The 21386-nt window shown below is 33.8% G+C and overlaps 1 protein-coding gene and 1 long non-coding RNA gene across 2 annotated transcripts in view; both read right to left on the bottom strand.

The window, feature by feature from the left end:
- LOC147073089 (uncharacterized) overlaps nt 1-287 on the bottom strand; it is a 251223-nt gene extending 250936 nt beyond the window's left edge. The window contains exon 1 of the mRNA XM_085945226.1: nt 153-287. Coding sequence (XP_085801352.1) covers nt 153-266 — 114 coding nt within the window. The 5' untranslated portion in view covers nt 267-287. The remainder of the gene's footprint in view (nt 1-152) is intronic.
- The window catches only part of LOC147073085 (uncharacterized), a 692917-nt gene that overhangs the window by 332666 nt on the left and 338865 nt on the right, over nt 1-21386 (bottom strand). The gene's annotated exons all lie outside the window — the stretch shown is intronic.

The following is a 21386-nucleotide window of genomic DNA, read 5'->3' as shown; positions in this document are numbered from 1 at the left end:
GGAACGACGAAACGTCAAGTTAACGATTTAAACGTCTGTATTTACATGACGCCATGTTGGTTAATACAGTTGTCTAACTCGCGTGTATAAAAGAAACATTTGGAAATAAGGTAGAGTCAATATTAATTAAAACACCGCAAATTTATACTCACTTTTGTCTCTCGTAAATGATTCAGTTTACACCAAAGAAGGTGAGCAAAATTGGATACACAAGTCCAATACGCGGAAACCTGCAGAAAGTCTCTACGCAATAATGTACCAAACATCGATCCGACCTGCCGCCTATTGGTCGAAAATTAGAGATGGCGCAAGACGTTCTTGTCAAACAAATAATATGTTTATATTAATGATTCAACTAACTTTTTGTCACTCAGAAATTAATAGAATTAATTTTAATATTATTGGAATCAACAAAGTATGAAAAATTACTTTTAATAAGCAATAAGTGTTTAAATGTTTGCACTTTGACTCAAAATTTCTTGATAGTGACAATATCACAGACTGTTTTACCGACACATTTTGATTTGGCGGTAAACAAAATGTTGTTATTTTTGTTCAAAGTGATAAATGAATTTGCAAAAGAGAAGATTCAATTAAAAAATATGGTCTCCAAGAATCAGCGTTTACTGTTAGAAAGTCGATGACAGAATGCTTGTTTGTAAGCCCGTTAAATTGTGTTTATAAAAGACGATAATACAATGGTAACAGTTTCAAATATCAAAATACAGTAGCGGCATCTTATTTGAGAGCACACAAATTTTAGAAAACATTGTAGTAAAATAAAATGATAATAATACAATTTCTGTGTAAAAACATATAAACATTATAAACCATAAAATTCTGATGTTGTATAAGGGCTTACTTAGTAGATGGTGTTTTTTTAACATCTTATTAATACTGTAAAAATACAATATGTATTTTAAATATTTTGTCGCAAATGGTTATATTTTTTTCTAATATCATGGAACATGTATATGTTACGCCGAATGTGCGAAATTGACTATTACATGAAATGGGCAAAATTTTGACTAATTCATGTAATACTCAAGCCCGTTGCCTTATTCATGAATTAGGTAAATTATCTGCCGAGTGCGTGAATTCGCCAGGGTATGGAATTCTTAAACTATCAACATGACAGTAGAAAAAGTAAATTTAATACGGATGGTTTTATTAGTTATAATTGGACATACTATAATATTAGTATTATTAGGTTAGGTTAGGTTTTGTAATTCTGAATTCAACTGAATGTCCATTTTGAGGTTAGCTAACAAAGTGTCAACAAACTATCACAAACAAACAATCGACAATTGCACGATTGATACCCAAGCGCGAATCAAATCGCGAAAATACCTTTTAATAAAATTCTTCCATTATCATAATATTATTATAGTTCTAGATTTTTTTTGGGCATAGTAAATGGATATGAACGTCATTGTAGTTATCGATTGGTATATTTTTATATAATCAATGACATTTTTTGACACATTTGGTTAGTTTGACTAGTTGCAAAAAACACCACCGGAGCGCGACCATCTATTTTGACCAATGCATGAGCATTTTGACACATTTGGTTTAGTTGCAAAAAACACCACCGTAGCGCTACTATCTAATTTGTCCAATGCATGAACTAGGCAGAAAAATTACTGCCGAATGCACGCTCTTGGCAGAGATTTTGCCGAATTCATGAATAAGGCAACGGGCTTGCATTTTTCATGATTTAGGCAAAATTTTGCCCATTTCATGTAATAGTCAATTTCGCACATTCGGCGTAACATATATAACAATAAAATTGATATACCTATTATCGAATTTTTTCATTGTAGTAATATGATACTTATCATTTTTTAACATTGTTTAAAAAACGTATATCGCATAATCACTGCATATATTTTTTTTTAAATCGCGTACCTCTTCTAGCAGTGATTATCAACCAGTGTGTCGCGAAGTTTTTTTTTAATTTAGACTTATTATAAAGTATGATCATTCACGACCAAGAGTAAACAGCATTTTGTAAACCCTGGAACCAATGACATTAATATGGACGAATCATCTGGAAAAAAAATGACACTCACTTTATAGCCGGGTCTGCCGAATGGTATAATCTGTTCTAACGCCATTACAATAAAGGTGATATTGCTATAAATTCCTGATGCTTTTTGTTGGGTCTGCCGAATGGTTCGGTTCGAACGGGTTCGCTCAAATGAACATTGGCATTAGAAACACTGCTCTAACGCGATTACAATAAAGGTCATATTGCTATAAATTCCCGATGCGTGATATCGCATAATGGAAATTGCATACATACGAATGCGCGAATTTACTTGCTAGCTACTGTATTGAGTGCGTCGTCCATTAATAATGTCATTGCCTGGAACACAATATCCAACGTCAATTCCCATCCTTCACTACAGGGTAAGAAAACCACTCTTTCATCTGACTTATTTTACAATATTCGAAAAAGAGTTAGCTTATTTCAACTGATCGCGGTCTTAAAATTAAACACGCCGAGCTATATTTGGATATGTTTTGGATTTCTGTTAGAGACAAATATTCTGAAATTGCATAAAGATCTTTCACAATTTTGATGCAGTTTTCAACATTTACGAGAATTAAATCCAAAAAAAAAAGTCTCAACTGTTTTTAAGATGAAAGGAGGGTCTGCTAATCACAACAACGTTATAATATCAACGAAATCACCAAAAACCACCAAGTTAAAGTGTCACATTAATATTAGTATCACCTTTTTAAATTATATTAGTAACAAAAATTGATTATGTCTTATGTTTATTTTATTTTGTCAATTCTTCTTTGACCATGTCCGATTCTAATAAGATCATATGGGCCTCCACACTAGAGTGGAGGTTTGTATTAACAGATTTAGTTTTTACGAGAAATGGATGTCAGCCACTTGCTCAACCCATTAGGTCCATACTATGACTCATACGCAAATTGAAAAACAATATGTGAACTTGCCAGACCTATGATTCGAACCTAGGACCCACGACGCTATAGGCCGACGCTTAAACCGGATCACTCATTAACTTTCCAAAATATCAATTGTTTGGCACTCATCTTAGACGGGCAAAATATGCAGTAAAATATTAAAACTGCTGACATGCATATCTAGCAGGCACGTATTGTTGGCGCCGCGGGCGAAAACAAATCTCATTTCTACTAAATCAACTCTAATTGCTAACTGCTAATTAGTGCATGCCCTATCCTACCATCGCTAAGACACCACTATGTTCTTACAAATATTTTTACTTGTACGATCGTTTAATTAACATTTTAGTAAAATATAAACAGTTTATAAAATAAATTGAATTGATGAACAGTTGAATTTAATTCTTTTTTAATACTACTGAGGAATTCACAGGATTTGCATAGCGATTCGGTCGATTTCGGCCCCTGTAAATAAATTTATTATGAATTAATTAAATACATACAATATTTTTTAGACTATTTTAGACACGCCACTGTTCATCGAAGTATCTCTCATTACTTATTTACTATACATAAGACATGCAAATAAGCCGAAAATTGACACCTTTCCTTCAAGCTGAGCCAATACTCATTATTTTGTTATGTTAGTTTATTTATGCATTGCGAAAAAATGTATTTCTATTAATAAAACGAATCTACATTATGTCACTCATGTCATTATCCTCGCAAAATGTCATCATATTTTCTCTCGAAGGATATTATGATATAACATATACCAGGCAGGTCCAATGTCAATTAGGCTACTCAGTATCAAAACTGGCAGTGATGTACCACACTATACCATTGTCATTCCTCAAAAATAAATGGATTATATTTGACACTAAACAATAACACTTGCCTTTTTCTCCTCTTCTTCTTCTTGGCACTCACAGTACCCACTCAGTGCCGTTCCTAGTCAAAGTGCCGCCCAAACAGACTTTGAATACCACCCCCTTCATATTTAATTTCAAATTGAATGGAAATTTGTTCGATACCTACCGACATATTTTATTAGTCATCATCTACTGAAGATTAGAGAATTTCCACGAAACAGTCTTAAACAGTGATGCTTTTAGGTACGTGTATGTCTGCACAAGGGGGGGGGGGGGGGGGGGGGGGGGCTGACAGGGCTCTAGCCTAGGGAGCCGGGCTTAGGAGGGGCCCGGCGAGGCCAGTCGACCAGATAATTGAGATAAACACACATATCAAATTTGCTTTAATCGTAAAAAAGTCGCATGTAGCGCTATTTTCCTTCAATAATGTTATTGCTTAAAATTATTTGGTTGTACGATAAAATATTTAATTGTGTATCGACACTCGAAAACTCCTTAATTCAAATGGATGTATTAAAATATACCTACAACAAAAACAGTAAATTTACACATTAATTTTAGAGATAGGTAGGGGGGCGCCAAATATCCTAGCATGGATGCCCGGTTCAGGATGTGGGGGCTATGTCTGAGGCCTTCACAAGTTGGCAGTTCCGCCTGTCAAAATTTTTCCTGTGCGATAAAACGCCATTGAGTAGGTATTAGATTATAAAACTATGAATAATATGATAATAGTAACCAGGATTCTGAATGCTTCCATCATTTTTTAAACTAAGACGTTGGCACTCTTCAATGAATAAAATGCATCGTCTGCTTTACGGAAAACCGCCACTGTTCTCAAAAGTTATAATATTCCTATTCATTCCTTTGTTTGCCGCCCTTCATAATGTGCTACCGTTAAGCAATGCATGATCTGCCTACCCCCACGGGACGTCATTGCTTGTAACCGACTATTCGCCATAGTCCAGAAAGCTTCTCAAAGTGGGCGATGCCGCCATGTTATGATGGCAGTAGAAGCTCAATTAATTCAAAACTAATAAATCACAACGTGCGGTAAGCTATGGGGCGTGACGAATCGAGGCTGGATACGCGGTTCTGATGTTTCCCATTGCCTTTCTTACTGCATTTTATCCATTTTTTACCATTTTCGGGACATAAACTCGCATCCGGCGGATTCTGAAAAATGTGCCTTACCAATTAAGCAACCTGTGCAACACTAATCACGTCGAAAATTATTAAAATCTGTGCGTCCGAGGTGTTTTTCAAATTCCGTTAAGACGATACATCAGTGAAACGGAAAATAATTTTCAACTATAGGCGCGACGAAATTTTAGACTCGCTGGCATTCGGAAAGCGAACGTCTAGGTCTAAATACGTCAATTTGTTTCGTGATGGCGACGGGGGTATTAATTCTTAAATCGTGTAAAGATGACTAAAAACGTTACCCATTTACTTGGAAAAGAAAACATCTCAATGAATATATTATTATTGTTACTAATAGAACAATAAACACAACATTAAATGGACGCATGTTGGATTTATATGACAAATTTTATTTCGTTTGGCATGCGTCATTTGCATCCGCGACCCGCGATCCGCGCATCGCCTAGCACGATTTTTTTAGACCGTGCCTCAACTGAGGTATAGCCTTAATATGTAATAATAATTGTGAATCGAGGTATTAACAATACCAACTTTGATTTCTAGGTGGCGCCAGGATGTCTCTAAATTTTAGATTTAACGAAGTATGTAGGTACTTATTTCACATGGCCACATGATTTTTGTATTACCTATTATTATTTTAAAATAATTAGATATATAATATAGTTTTGAAATGGTGTCTTCATGTGTTAATTCACGTGTCATGTGCATGTCGCGCCGTCACCCATGTCACTAATAACACAAGCGACGAAATAAATCGCCGGATCAGCCTCGTCAACAGGTGCTATTTTGGGCACCAGAGGCTTCTGAAAAACAAAACACTCTCAAGGAAAACCAAAACAACCTTATATAAAACCCTCCTGCGCCCAATATTAGCGTAGGGATCAGAATGCTTGGCACTCGGAAAACAGGACGAGATATGTTTTATATGAGAGTTTTGAGAGGAATATTTGAGGTTGTACAGGAAGATGGCTCTTTGAAGTCAAGGCATAATGAGGAGATAAGGTATAACGAAAATATCACGTGGCATATGAAAATGCAGAGACTTCGCTGGTTCGGCCACGTGCATAGACTGCTGAACACAGAACAGATAATAAATATAATTCCGATAGGCTATAATATACTAATACAGTAAATTTTGACGTCGGGTTTCGAATGTGTCCTAGGAAACTGAACCACGCATTGTAGATATGCAATAGTGTGTGTAATACATCTACATTAAATGAGCCTCAATGCATAAACTGAGAGCAGTTGTCCGTATTCGACGTATGACGTATTCTTGACACGTCTTTAAATTAGGTATTGCAGTTCCCATTATTTCTGAGTTCGCTGCTGCTGAAGGAGAAAACAGCAAGGCGGGCGATGGACGCAACCCCCTATGGTAAGAGAATATGGAATGCGCCATATGAGATTTAAGAATGCTCGGTCAAATCAACTCGAGAGTGTCGGCGCCGGATCGTCCTGGATGGAGGAAACTTATTAAAAGAATGATGATGATGAATGATTATACATACCTAAAACTACATAATATTATGTTTTACTTTTATTAATACGATGTTTTTCAGCCAAGAATAATTTTCAAATTATTTGTATTCAATAATTAATGTAAGTATAACTATTTTTTTTATTCAACGAATAATTCACAAGATTTAAGAATGTAACATTCTAATTATTGAACATACCTACATAATTTTGAAAACACTTCTGAGAAAAAGGCCACTAGTTAAAGTTTGTCGTAATTAACCGATTAAGTGCCCAAAGCGTCTTTAGACGCCCTAATTACACCAATTCTTATGTTAATTACTATCAATTAACTAATTGCGGCATAGAAAGGATTAAGTATGACTCCTTTAGCATAGTGGACTATGTGCGTGGGCGCGATACCCGAGAGATACAGGTTTGGTTCCTCTTGTGTCTTACTTTTTTCAAAAAGATTTTTTCTATTGGTTATAATATATAATTATAATAAGTGTTTTCAAAACGATCTATTAAACCTTCACTGCATATTGTCACACATTTGCGACATTTCAAACTATTTCGATATAGCCAATGCCATCTGTGTAAATTATCAAATAATATCCTTTTTCGATGCCTACAAAACTGTTTTACCATAAACATCCTACTTTACCGATTTTGTTTGGACATTTCAATAAATTAATAAACCATTTCTGCATTATTGTCTATGCATTTCTGCTTTGACAGTTGTTGACGAATTCGTATGGACGCCAAAATCCGCATTAATTTGTAATTTGTAAAATATACAGAAGATTGAAATTGCTTGAATAAAAATATCACACATTAAATAAGGTGTATATATTAGTTTTTTTTATAATTGTTACTATTTGGTTTTGTATTTTGTTATACTGAAAAATGTAAGATTTCCTAATGTCGTAAATCTGCGACACCACGCAGTAACATACAAAATTAAATGAAATTTTCGAAAAAAAATAATATTATTTTTCCTATGTTTTTGAATTGTTTTAATTATAAAACATAACATATCGTATAAAATACCTACGCGTGTTCCTTCTGCAATGTAAAGTTTTAACATTCAATTCACTCGCACGGTAGGCCTACGGATTTTGTTATAAATTATCCGGATGTCATTACGCGACAGATAAAATCTGACAGTTCAATTTCAAAATGGCCATGAATTCCCGCCTTCCAGTTCCGTGTTGGCGGGAAACGGTCGGATCTGCTTTTCTCGCTGCAGCCCAAAATCAATAACACGGTCTCCAAGGAAACTATAGCGCTCTCTGTTCCACAACGCAGTGTTACGTCACGAAGCAGGTTGCAGATAAAAATATATTTTTGGCGGTCGTATTTTTTCGACGCTTCCCTGATTTACTGCACAATGATTTATTTATAGCCCGTCATCCCTCAAGGGGTTTAAATATTATTTGGATAAATTAAATGGACTTTGAAACAATAATATTACATTTTTTCCGACCATGTCCGATCCTAATAAGATCATAATGGGTCTCCATATACTATATAGTGGAAGTTTGTATTATTAACAGATTTACTTTTTACGAGAAATGGATGTAAGCCACTTGCTCAACCTATTAGGTCCATACTCTGACTCTTACACAAAATGAAAACTAATATGCATACTTGCCAGACCCAGATTTCGAACCTGGGACCCACGACGCTATAGACCGACGCTTAAGCCGCGCGGCCATCAATTATTTACCATTAATCGATTAAACAAACCGTCATAAAAATACATTATAATATTATATGGCATAACAGATCGTTAAATGCAGAAATTTCTCCCAAATTACAAGTCAATTATTGAAAACTAACAATGTAAATGTTTACCAAATATAAATAGTTGATTATATCATTATCAATGGGGTCGATCCACTGCTGGGTGAAAGCATCCCTTAGCTAACTCCAGTCTTATCGGTCAAAAGTGAACCAGTGACATCCCTAGGCAAAATGCCGCCCTTTAGAAGACTTAGATTGCCCTGATTTTTGGTATAAAATTATCGGCATTTTCGTTAGCTATTTACCTATTTTATTAGTTATTCATTTTAAAATATACCAAAAATCTTTAAATTGACATACACATACTATGAAAAAGAAAGTCTGTAGCGCTGACCGGTTAGGAGGCACCCTTATGAAAATGTTGCCTGTGTGATGACCAGCCATTACGCAAAAGTTAGGATTTTGTATTTTTCGATTATTTTTTAACTAACTATTTTTTCTAACGTTTTAAGCGCTAAAGTTCTGCGACGAGCAGTCAAATGTCGTAGATTAACACAGTTAACATGTCGATACATTTTGAATCAATACGACGTTACAATTATAGATTACCGCCTTGTTTATGGAATTGCTCCGAGTGATATCCGTGTTATTTTGGAGCAATAAAAATAACGGAAACGTGTTACAGTGTTAACTAGGGAATCCAATCCCGAGCCAAAATTTTGATCCCGGGATTTCAGGATTACAATGTTATGTATACGCCCTTTTATACTATATTTTATTCCTTGTTATATTATTCTTTGTTACCCCTGTATAATATTGAGAAGCCCTGATGTATAATTATCAATACTTATCGTATTTACTCGTCGCGACATTATTTAAACTAACTAAGTGCTTTCCATTGTAATGTAAACAAACAATACTAAATTTCTAGCTAAATTACTTACTATCATAAACATACATCCCTGCATAATAAGTGCAACGTCCAAAACTTTCCTTTGTCTCATTCCATTATAAATTGCTAGATACTCACAAGTATCGACACCTCAGAGGCCAGTAATAATCCTAAGTTCCGACTGTCCAGGTCTATCCAGACTTCTCCGTATTCTGACTTGTAAGTAATGTAAGTGAAAATTATTATAACTGTACGTGTGATTTGTGTTGTGAATTGAATAAATAAACATAAAATAAATTATTAGTGTTTAATTATATTAAATCCATAACATAAAATTTGGTGTCAGTCGTGGGATTTAGCTTAAATAACGTGAAGTGTATTAATTAATATTACTAAACGGTGAATTTTATTCTTTAAAACCAAGCAAGAATCCATTAAAAATAAAAATAAAACACGTAACTATACATAATAATAAATTTTAAAAGTACATCGATTTAGAATCGAACGGAAATTAATCTTACACATTACTCAAGTTTTCAAGTCTTCTTCATTTATAAATAAAACTGCAAGTCTCCAAGAAGCTTCCAAGTCTCCAAATCTCTACATCTTCAATCTTCAAGTCTCCAAGTCTCTGCAAATCTACAAGTGTCTGTGTCTCAATCTCTCGTGTCTCCAAATCTCCAAGTGTCTGTGTCTCAATCTCTCGTGTCTCCAAATCTCCAAGTGTCTGTGTCTCAATCTCTCGTGTCTCCAAATCTCCAAGTGTCTGTGTCTCTAGCTCTTGTGTCTCCTAATCTCCAAGAAAGCTCAAACCTCCAAGTCCGGAATCACCTACTCAACAAGATCTACAATGAATCTTTTCCTTATAATCTGTTTGTAAGTAATAATATCTGTTATTATTATAAGTATTATTTTTGTCATAATCTTACTCTCGTTACACAGTGAAAACACACACATAAAATGTCTACACTTACCATTGACACTCTCATGAAATTCATTTCAACTTTTGACGGAGAAAGAAAAAATCTTTATCCATTTTTAAAAGATTGCGACTCTGCATTTGAATTATGTTCCGAACCATTAAAAAATACATTATTAAAATACATGATTCATAGAATAGAAGGTAAAGCCAAATATACTATTGCTAACTTTGCATTCGAAACATACTCAGAATTCAAATCATTTTTAATATCTACATACGGTGACAACAAACATACCTCACAATTAGAATTAGAGTTAAGAAATTGTAAACAAAATTATAATGAACCTATAATTAATTTCATTCAACGAGTAGAAGCATGTACTAATAATTTGATAGGCGCAACGCGATTCTCAACTAGTGATGATAATGAGTTGAAAGGTTGAATTAAACAAATAGAAGATAGCGCATTAAATACATTTATTCTAGGTGCAAATACACAAATATCAATGGCGGTCAGACTTTCTAAGCCAAAGACTTTAGTTGAAGCTACAAATATAGCGATAGAAGAGGAAAAAGTATTAAGTGCCATTAAGGAAATGAACATTAATAATTCTAGAAACAATAACTATCATTCTAGACAGCCCAACGTAAATCCTTTTAGAAATTCTCAAATAAAACGGGAACATAACATTAATCAATTTATAGCTGACAACAGCACACCTCGTAATTACGCAAATAATGTAAAATTCTGTAGATATTGTAAAAAATCAGGTCACATATTAGAAGAGTGTAGAAAACGCCAATTCAATAATAAAAATCAAAATTCGCGAAACTTTTCTCCGAACGTTCAGAACAGTCATAACGGTCAAACATCTCAAACCCCGCGAAGTCAGTTTCAAAATCGTCAATCTCCACACAATACACAGAATAATCCTCAAAATAATTTAAACTCCCAGCACTCCCGGAATCCTGCCAATTCCAGGAACGTGCGAAACATTCAGGCAGAATATTCTCACTAGAACCTATTACGGCATATGTGGAATTACCATATGATAGTATAATAAGGAAATCCCTTAGGCTATTGCTTGATACTGGTGCAGATATTTCATTAGTAAAGATGAATTCCCTTAACGAGGAAGAATTGGTCAATGAAACCGAAATAATCACACTTAAAGGTATCGATAACTCTCCAAATCCTGTGAAAACTCTTGGCATAGTTAATTTGTTATTTCCATTGAAATATAAGCAATTAGAGCATACTTTCCATATGATTCCAAATGATGTCACCAATGTTCCATTAGACGGACTATTAGGTCATGATTTTTTCCTAAATAACCACGCGAAAATCGATTATGAAACGAATACGTTGATCATCCACAGCGAAATCATTCCTATTTTTAATAATAATACTAATCCTATCTTTTCTCTTAATCCTAGATCCGAAACCCTTATAGAATTAATTGTCCAAAATCCAGAAATCAAACATGGTATAATACCAGATGTCCAAATCCTTCCAGACGTATATCTATCACGAGCTCTTACTACAGTACGTCCAGGAAATAAAGTCTATGCAACTATTCTTAATAATAGTGAAAAGTCAGTTAATATTTTATCGAACGAAATAACTCTTGAACCATTTGACGAGCATGCAAGTTTTCTATTCTTTACAAACACATCTAGTAAAGATTCCTCTCGCAATCAACGGGTTGAGAAAGAATTACGGCTATCTCATCTGAACAATGAGGAAGCTGATTCAATTATATCATTATGCCACGAGTATAATAATATATTTCATTTAGATGGTGATCTATTAACCCATACCAACTCAACTCATCATAAGATACCTGTTACATCTCAAGTCCCAATATACACTAAATCATATAGGTATCCAGAAGTACATAAAATTGAAGTCCAAGACCAAATAGATAAAATGCTTTCTCAAAATATAATAGAGCATTCTACTTCACCATGGTCCTCACCACTTTGGGTCGTGCCTAAAAAGGACGATGCCTCTGGTAAAAAGAAATGGAGGGTAGTAATAGATTATAGAAAACTCAATGACGTCACTATCAATGATAGCTATCCAATACCTAATATTTCAGACATCTTAGATCAATTAGGTCATTCAAAATATTTTACAACGCTTGACTTAGCCTCCGGTTTTCATCAAATCCCTATGTCACCTGAAGACGCAGATAAAACCGCTTTCTCCACAAATCAAGGACATTATCAATTTTCAAAAATGAGTTTTGGTTTAAAAAATGCACCATCTTGTTTCCAAAGGCTAATGAACAATGTTTTATCCGGTTTACAAGGAATTAAATGCTTTGTGTATTTAGACGATATAGTTATATATGCAGATTCAATCGAATCTCATTCTCGAAAACTGCGCGAGATATTTCAGCGTCTCGATCAACACAACCTAAAGCTACAGCCAGACAAATGCGAATTTATGCGTCACGAAGTCGCATACTTAGGTCATATTATTTCCGAAGAAGGAGTTAAACCAAATCCCTCAAAAATCAATTCTGTTACCAATTTCCCTAGACCTAAGAATCCCAAAGATATCAAATCTTTCCTCGGAATGGTAGGATATTATAGGAAGTTCATTCCTAATTTTTCTAAAATCTCTCAAAATCTCACATGTTTGTTGAAAAAAGATGTAGTTTTCAATTGGACTAAGCTGCAGGAAGATGCTTTCCAATCATTAAAAACCAAATTAACAACAGAACCTATACTTCAATATCCCGATTTCACGCAACCGTTTAACCTCACAACGGATGCTTCTAACTTTGCTATAGGTGCTGTATTATCTCAAGGATCATTAGCAAAAGATTTACCAATTGCATATGCATCTCGTACATTGAATAGAGCTGAATCTAATTACTCCACGACAGAACGAGAACTATTAGCGATCGTATGGGCATGTAAACATTTTAGACCTTATCTATACGGTAGAAAATTTAAAATATTTACTGATCATCGCCCCCTTTCTTGGCTTTTTAACGTAAAAGACCCAGGTTCTAGACTCGTAAGATGGAGATTAAAATTAGAAGAGTATGACTATGAAATTATTTATAAACCAGGTAAACTGAACTCTAATGCTGATGCTCTATCACGAATCGAAAATCAAGGTGTAATCTTAATAAATAACCCTTCTACCTCCACTGGTATTCAATCATACAATGACTTTCTTGAAAAACAAAATGAATCTTTTAATACTAATTTAATTGAAATAGATGAATCAATTCTTAATCAAAAGCAATCCATCGCACACTGTATCTCTAATGATAAGTCTATGTCCAAAGGTCTTGCTCTCGAAATTAGTACCATGATCAATAATTACGATGAATTGTTAGATACACACTCTCAAATAGGTGATGTACTCAAATCAATAGTATCTAAAAACAACATTTACCATTTGATTACGAAACAAAATTTTTGGGAAAAACCAAGTTATATTTCTATTTTTCAAGCAATCTCTAATCTTAAAACTATCCTAATAAATAATAACGAACCATGTATCTCTTTTCCACAACTTGGGTGCGGTTTAGATAATCTTAATTGGAAAAAAATTAAAAAAATTATTCAGTATATTTTCCATAATGTAAATATAGATATCACGATATGTAATAACAAAATAATTAACCCTAAGCATGATGAAATACCCTCAATATTAAAGGAATATCATGACTCTCCTCTTAGCGGACATTCAGGATATCATAGAACTTTAAATCGTGTAAAACTAAAATATAAATGGACCAATATGCAAAAAGATATTAAAACATACATTAAACAATGCGAATCTTGCCAGAAAAATAAAATATCTCGTCAAAATCTTAAACAACCGATAGAAATAACTACAACTAGCCAAAAACCTTTCGAACGTATTGCTTTAGATATAGTAGGTCCCCTTCCTTTAACAGAAAATGGTAATAAGTACATATTAACTCTTCAAGATGACTTAACCAAATATTCTCAATGTTATCCTATTCCTAATCATGAAGCCGTTACTATTGCAACTCAATTGACTTCAAAGTTTATTTGTCAATTTGGAATTCCAGAAAAAATACTTACAGATCAAGGAAAGGATTTTACCTCTAATATTCTTAAGGAAGTAGCCAAACTTTTTAAAATAGAACAAATACAAACAAGCGCATATACTCCTCAAAGCAACGGTTCTTTAGAGCGCAGTCATGCTACTTTAGCTGATTATCTAAAACACTATATCTCTCCTAGCCAGACTGATTGGGATGAATGGTTACCCTTTGCTATGTTCAGTTACAACACTACTCCACATACTGCTACAAAATTTACACCATTTGAACTTGTTTATGGAAATCAACCTAAGTTACCAACAGCTATTAAAACATCCGAATTTAAGTACACATACGATTCATTTTTAGACAATCTTAAACTCAAACTCACAAAATCACATGAAATAGCAAGAAAAAATTTAATAAGAGAAAAAGAAAAAACACAAATTAGGCATAATAAAGACAAAACCCTACGAACATTCGAAATTGGCGATAAAATATATCTTACGAATAATGCTTCTAAATTAAATAAATCTAAAAAACTGTCCCCTAATTTCCAAGGACCTTACGAAATCATAAAGGTCAATGGTCCTCTAAATGTTACGATTAAGATAAAAAATAAATTAATTAAGGTACATACTAACCGAGTGAAACATGCTGTTTCAGATCCATCACAGTAAACACATACGCATTAGATTACGACAACCAAAATATCAACAAATCTCCTGGTCTTCTCTACGATAATTTGGGAAAACTTACATTCTACGACTCCAGCTGGAAGCTCATCACACATTACAACATAACCTTTTTAAATAATAAAATCAACCTAGCTGAACAGATCTATATCAAAACGTCTCACATTTGTCATTTCATATCTAGAAAAACCGAAAATAATATTTGCTCTTCTAAACTAGAATACTTAAAAAATAAAATTCCTGTTCTAATCAAACTGGAAAATACTATATCTCAATTGGTAGGACATTCTCAGAACCACACGCGATCAAAACGCGGACTCATAAACGTCATTGGTAGCATTAGTAAAACTCTCTTTGGAACGTTAGATTCTCAAGATGCCAGTTACTATGATGAAGCTATAAAAAAAATATCTAAAGAAGATATCGAAATCTTGCATTTGCTTAAAGATCAAACTCAAGTTATAACAACCACTATCAATAATTTTAATCAAACTATTTCTAATCTTAATGATAATGAAAAAATATTCAATGCTAACATACGAAATTTTAACAAACACATACATACTATTCAATCAACTCAAGATGAAATGAAAACAATAGAATTAGTTTTATCACACTATACCTCATTAACATTTTTTATTAACGAATTGGAAATCGAATTGAATACCATTATATCATCTATCCTTTTTGCTAGATCAAATCAAATCCATCCATCTATTATCTCCCCAAATCAATTACTAGAAGAACTACGTAAAACTCAATCGCTTTTACCAGAAGGTTTTAGCTACCCTGTGTCATTAGATATCGAAAACATTCACTATCTATTAACCATTATTAATATAAAATTATATTATATCAATAAAAACATAATCTACAAAATTTCTATACCATACACTAATAACAATGTCTATGACTTATATCATTTAATTTCTTTACCCGTTTACACTCCAAATGGTTTCATATCTGTTCATCCATCTCAAAAATACCTAGCTTACTCCACAACAAAAATTCAATATACTCTATTACAAACACTAGAAAATTGTTATGAATTATCTAATCAAAATTTTATTTGTAAACAAATGAATGTAATACATACTAGCAATTCCAGACCTATTTGCGAAACAGAGTTAATAAATTCCAATATAATACCTAAATCTTGCATAGTTCAACAAACTTTTGAAAAATTAGACATTTGGTATAAACTATCAACAAATAACCAATGGGTATATGTCTTCTCAGAACCATCTACAATTACTTTAAGTTGTAACTCTAAAATAACCGATGTAACTTTGTATAATGTAGGAATACTATCGTTGAAACCTGGATGTAAAGGTTATACAAAAAATGTCATGTTAACCACTGAAATTGTACAAACATATTCTAATTATAATGCTTTTATTCCTAATATAAATATACTAGATGATGATTGTTGTAAAGAAGAAATAAATAAAACAATCCCTTTTCCTCCCTTACAGCCATTACACTATGCTAACGCAGGATTAGAAAATCTGCACTTAATCTCACACAAAATAAACTCTATCTCAGATAATATAGACAATCTGTTAGATCAACCTAAATTCAAACAACAAATGAATACATACCAATATTTCATGTATATTATCTCTATATGTATTGTTATTTACCTCTTGTATAAACTGTATAATTTATGTAATAAGAAATGCTCTAAAATACTATCTATAGAAGGTGCCAATGACACCAATAGACCTGTCAATAATATATTCAATGTCTGCTTCAATAATCAAAATCCTCCAGATGATGTTGAACTAAGTGAAATAACAAGTTTAAACCTAACTCAACCAAATGAAGTAAATGTTCACCCATCCACATCAACTGTTAGGAGAAGCGCAAGATTAATAAATAAAATTAATTAATATTATCTAACATAAACTCATGGCAAAATTGTCAACCATAAGTTTATTCTTTTAGGAGGGAGTTGTTATGTATACGCCCTTTTATATTATATTTTATTCCTTGTTATATTATTCTTTGTTACCCCTGTATAATATTGAGAAGCCCTGATGTATAATTATCAATACTTATCGTATTTACTCGTCGCGACATTATTTAAACTAACTAAGTGCTTTCCATTGTAATGTAAACAAACAATACTAAATTTCTAGCTAAATTACTTACTATCATAAACATACATCCCTGCATAATAAGTGCAACGTCCAAAACTTTCCTTTGTCTCATTCCATTATAAATTGCTAGATACTCACAAGTATCGACACCTCAGAGGCCAGTAATAATCCTACGTTCCGACTGTCCAGGTCTATCCAGACTTCTCCGTATTCTGACTTGTAAGTAATGTAAGTGAAAATTATTATAACTGTACGTGTGATTTGTGTTGTGAATTGAATAAATAAACATAAAATAAATTATTAGTGTTTAATTATATTAAATCCATAACAACAATTTGACAATCCCCGGATCCCGGGACTGGTCCCGGGATTGGCATTTTTTTTCCATAGTTAATATAAAAATTTTATATATAGGTACAAATAACATTGATAAAATCGGTCAAAAATAAATCTAATGTAATTTATACTATTTAAGACATTTATTGTTAATATTGTGTACGTTCAATCATGGAAATACATAAGTTTAATGGAGTAAATAATATTGTAATATAAATAATAACGTGAATTTGCTGTTTCTGATAGTAAAGACTTAATGAATGGGTTTGCGAGATTTAAAATAGTAAAGCAAATCATGGTTTATACTGTATGGCCTTTCCGCTTCATAAATCTAATTAATTAGTCAGCAAAATATGAAACTGCCGTAAAACGTATGAAACCATGGTGGAATTACTTTGTTAAAAGTGCGAAGCATTGTTTTTTTCCAATATTACTCATTTTTATTAATTTTTGTAAAAAAATAAAATGAATCCGCAACTTACACATGGGTAATAAATCAAACTTCATTCAAACTCAGTTTATTTCTAATGTAGTTATTTGTTATTAAAAGTATTTTTTGCAACGTTTTTCTTAGCTCGTATTCTTATTTGTCCGGTGGTTCTTTGTCCGGTATAAATCTTGCAATCGATTTTTAACTAACTTCCCGACTAGCTAGACTCTAGCTAGTAGACATTTGAAACTTTTAGAATACATCAGAACACGATGCCAATGCATTTTTTTAATTCGAAAGTTATTTCGACCCATTATTGGTTGCTAGGGAGCAACTAAATTATTAATATATACGTGCGTTACTATGGAAATCAATATGACATGTCAAGTACATTTTTTTTTGATCGTTGAAACTAGTCAATTCAATTTTTTATGGTTCAACAGAATTTATAAACGTTGTATATAAAAAGTTCTTTTTATCTTGTAATTATTCTGTTATCGTTTCGTTTTTATTTTATTGTTCATAAAAATTGATAAAAAACCAGTCCCGAAAGTTTCGGGATTATGTTTACCAATCCCGGGATTCATATGTATCGAAAATAGCTCGGGATCCCGGGATTGGAATCCCTATTCAGAATTTTATCAACTATTTAGAATCAGCTCTGCTAATGTATTTTCATAATTCCAAATCTGTTAACGAGAGCCATCCATCGTTGTATTTTAAATCAATGTGATAATATTACCTACAAGCATGATTCATAGAGGACGTCATAATAATTAATTCGCGACATCCTTGTAGGTAAGTACTTACTAATAACTGTTAATTTAATTGTATTGGAGAGGTGAAAAGAAATTTGTGAGGTTTCTAAGGACATTTCCTAATGGTTATGAATTAAATTTACAACTTTAATAATAATTCATGTTAACAAAAATATTTATAACTATAATGATTTATCGCTTTATATAATTATGTCACGACAAAAGCTCCTTGTTTCAGATTATAATAATTATTATATACGAGGAATAATTATTTAACTTTTAAGCTTCATTGGCCATTTAAGCAAACTTTATCCTCGCCAAGTAAAACTTTACGTAATAAATAATGCTACTAATAAGAATTTTTATTTCTTTTATAATAACGCTTTATGCATAATATTATTTTAATAATAAGTGATGAATTATATTGTTTGAAAATCAACGCAAAAAAAAACAACCGTCTTGTGCAATAGCACCTGTCCTGATCCAGATTTCCCTCTGATTAGCGATGGACAAAACATCGAGAGCGTCGACAGCTTCAAGTACCTGGGGGTACACATCACGGGAGATGGCATTTTGCAGAAAGAGCTCGCTATCCGAATGGGAATGGCTGGAGCAACATTCAACTCGATGCGAAATGTCTGGGACTCACGATTGTACTCGGTCAAAACCAAATGTCGCCTATTTGACGCTTGCATTCTGATAGTGCTGCTTTACGGTAGCGAATCATTGCACCTTACGAAGGCTCAGAGCAACCGTATACTGAGCTTCGAAAATAGATGTTTGCGACGAATACTAGGTGTGAGGTGGTATGACTTTAGGAGCAACGAGGAGATAAGAGAACGCACCAAGCAGCCTCTCATCACGCTGAAAGTGAAGAGGCGACGTTGGACCTGGCTCGGCCACGTGCTACGGATGCCAGAAGAGAACTTTAACCTGGTTTGCCTGTTCTTCAAGCCGACCGGATTACGGCGACCTGGAAGGCCGCTAAATACAATCTACAGAGTGTATACGGCGGAGCTGGTTTGACCTGGAACGAAGCGAGAAGACTGGCGAGCGACAGGGATTCTTGGAGGCGCCGCGTGGTGTCCATATGCTCCAGCTAAGGGGCGGATATGGCCAAAGAAGAATTATATTATAGCTAATATTGTTGGTTTCATAACTTTCTACGATATATTACATCGTAGATGATCAACCTAATGTTTCATCTTTATTTTCATATTGGTCTATCTATGTCCACTCCTTAGACCGGCGGAAGGGGTTCAGGGAGCAGCAAACGTCCAAAAAATACAATAAAAATGATTAACATATATTTATTAAATTGCAAATACGGAATATTACGATGAGAGCTATATTACGAATTTATATTATATGTGGGTCTATTCTATACTTATCGAACACTAAATTGATAAATAGTATCAAACTTAGGGTAGGTTTGTATCAAAATATTAGCACTTATTGTAACAATTACACGAAGCCGGTTTTTATTGTTGCAATAAGTGCGATATTTTAACAGCAGCAAGATAGGTGCTGTTAAAATATAGCACTTATTGCAACAATAAAAACCGGCTTCGTGTAATTGTTACAATAAGTGCTAATATTTTGATACAAACCTACCCTAAGTTTGATAATATTTTTCACTTTATCACTTTAGCGGTCGATAAGCATAGAATAGACCCACTGAAGGGTTAAGTTGGACTGCAAAGGTAGTACCTTTGTTGTGAGTAAACCAGACACTGGTCCTCGCTGTCCTACAAGGCAAGTGGATGCGTAATATAGATCTAAAACAGATCATTAGCCTCTCCCTTACCGAGACCGTCTGTGCGTGGTGCCAGCACCACATCCTCCTAGAGGTGACCCTGGTATCGCAGAACACAGCGGATCTAGGCTGGGAAGTCAATAAATATCCCTGGTATTGGGCAGCAGCAATTACCAGTGCTGATGTAAGGTGGAGAGGATGGATTTCGGTACAGATTACATTTAGATAACTGGAGGCATGGTTGCAACGGTTTTAATGGCTTTGACACTGCGATGTGGAAAGCAACAGGAAACTACCACATTAACTATATCCTTAGTAATCATTATGGCTGGAAAATAAAATTGCATGGCCCTCAGTCCCCGGCAGGCCTTAAATGGTCAGAGGATGCTAAGAATCCCCGGACCGGCTATGAACATTGCGACCTGGAATGTGCGATCAATGTTTAAAAGTGGAAAATTGCAAAACGTTATTAAGAACCTCCGTGATTGGTACGAGTGCAGCTCCACTGAACTGTTCCGGGTAGCAGACGACAAAGATAAGATTGCCTTGATGGTGGCCGACCTCCGCTAGGTGATGGCACAATAAGAAGAATTATCTGACTTTCTATATTAGACCGCATAGTTGGTTCAAACCTCAATATTTTATAAAGGTAACTACCACCTGAAATAAAATTAGTATAAATAATTATTTAATTAATTAACTTCCTATACACGTAGTTATTCCATCGGAGCTATTACAAACCTCGATGATAACGAGCCGTCATTACATGTTGTTTAAATAAATGAAGTTATTGAGTGACTGAGAACTCTGCCATTCTGGGCAGTGTAAACCTGTGTGTCTTTTAGGTATGCTTAGGTACATACTGCAGTCTGCAATTTGGAAGAGATCTTTATGTCGCTACGTACTTTTTCGACTTATACGAGGTATAAATGAGAACTCTGCCATTCTGGGAAGTGTTGACCTGTGTGTCCCTGATAACTATCTTAGACATAGTGAGCATTAGTTGTTTATTCTCCTAGAACCAACCTGCCACTGGTAATGCCAATTGGGAGGGCGATAACTATGTTCAACAAAATTGCTTCGGGTGTTGATATATTCCACTTGCGTGAGGGTGAGTTTAGGTGGACGCTATTTTATAAATTATTAAAATAGGATCTCCTTAGCAAACTCGACGTGCTTCTTTGAACTTATATATATGTATAATTGTATTTTCACTGCTTTTGTATGTTTATATTAATATGTTCTCTTTTTATATTTTCATTTTTATCGTTGTCA

This window comes from Rhyacophila brunnea, unplaced genomic scaffold (assembly GCF_057557595.1).
Source record: "Rhyacophila brunnea isolate RB1 unplaced genomic scaffold, BYU_Rbru_1.0 scaffold_18, whole genome shotgun sequence".
NCBI classification, from domain to species: Eukaryota; Metazoa; Arthropoda; class Insecta; order Trichoptera; family Rhyacophilidae; genus Rhyacophila; species Rhyacophila brunnea.
This window is presented reverse-complemented; position numbering and strand designations above follow the sequence as displayed.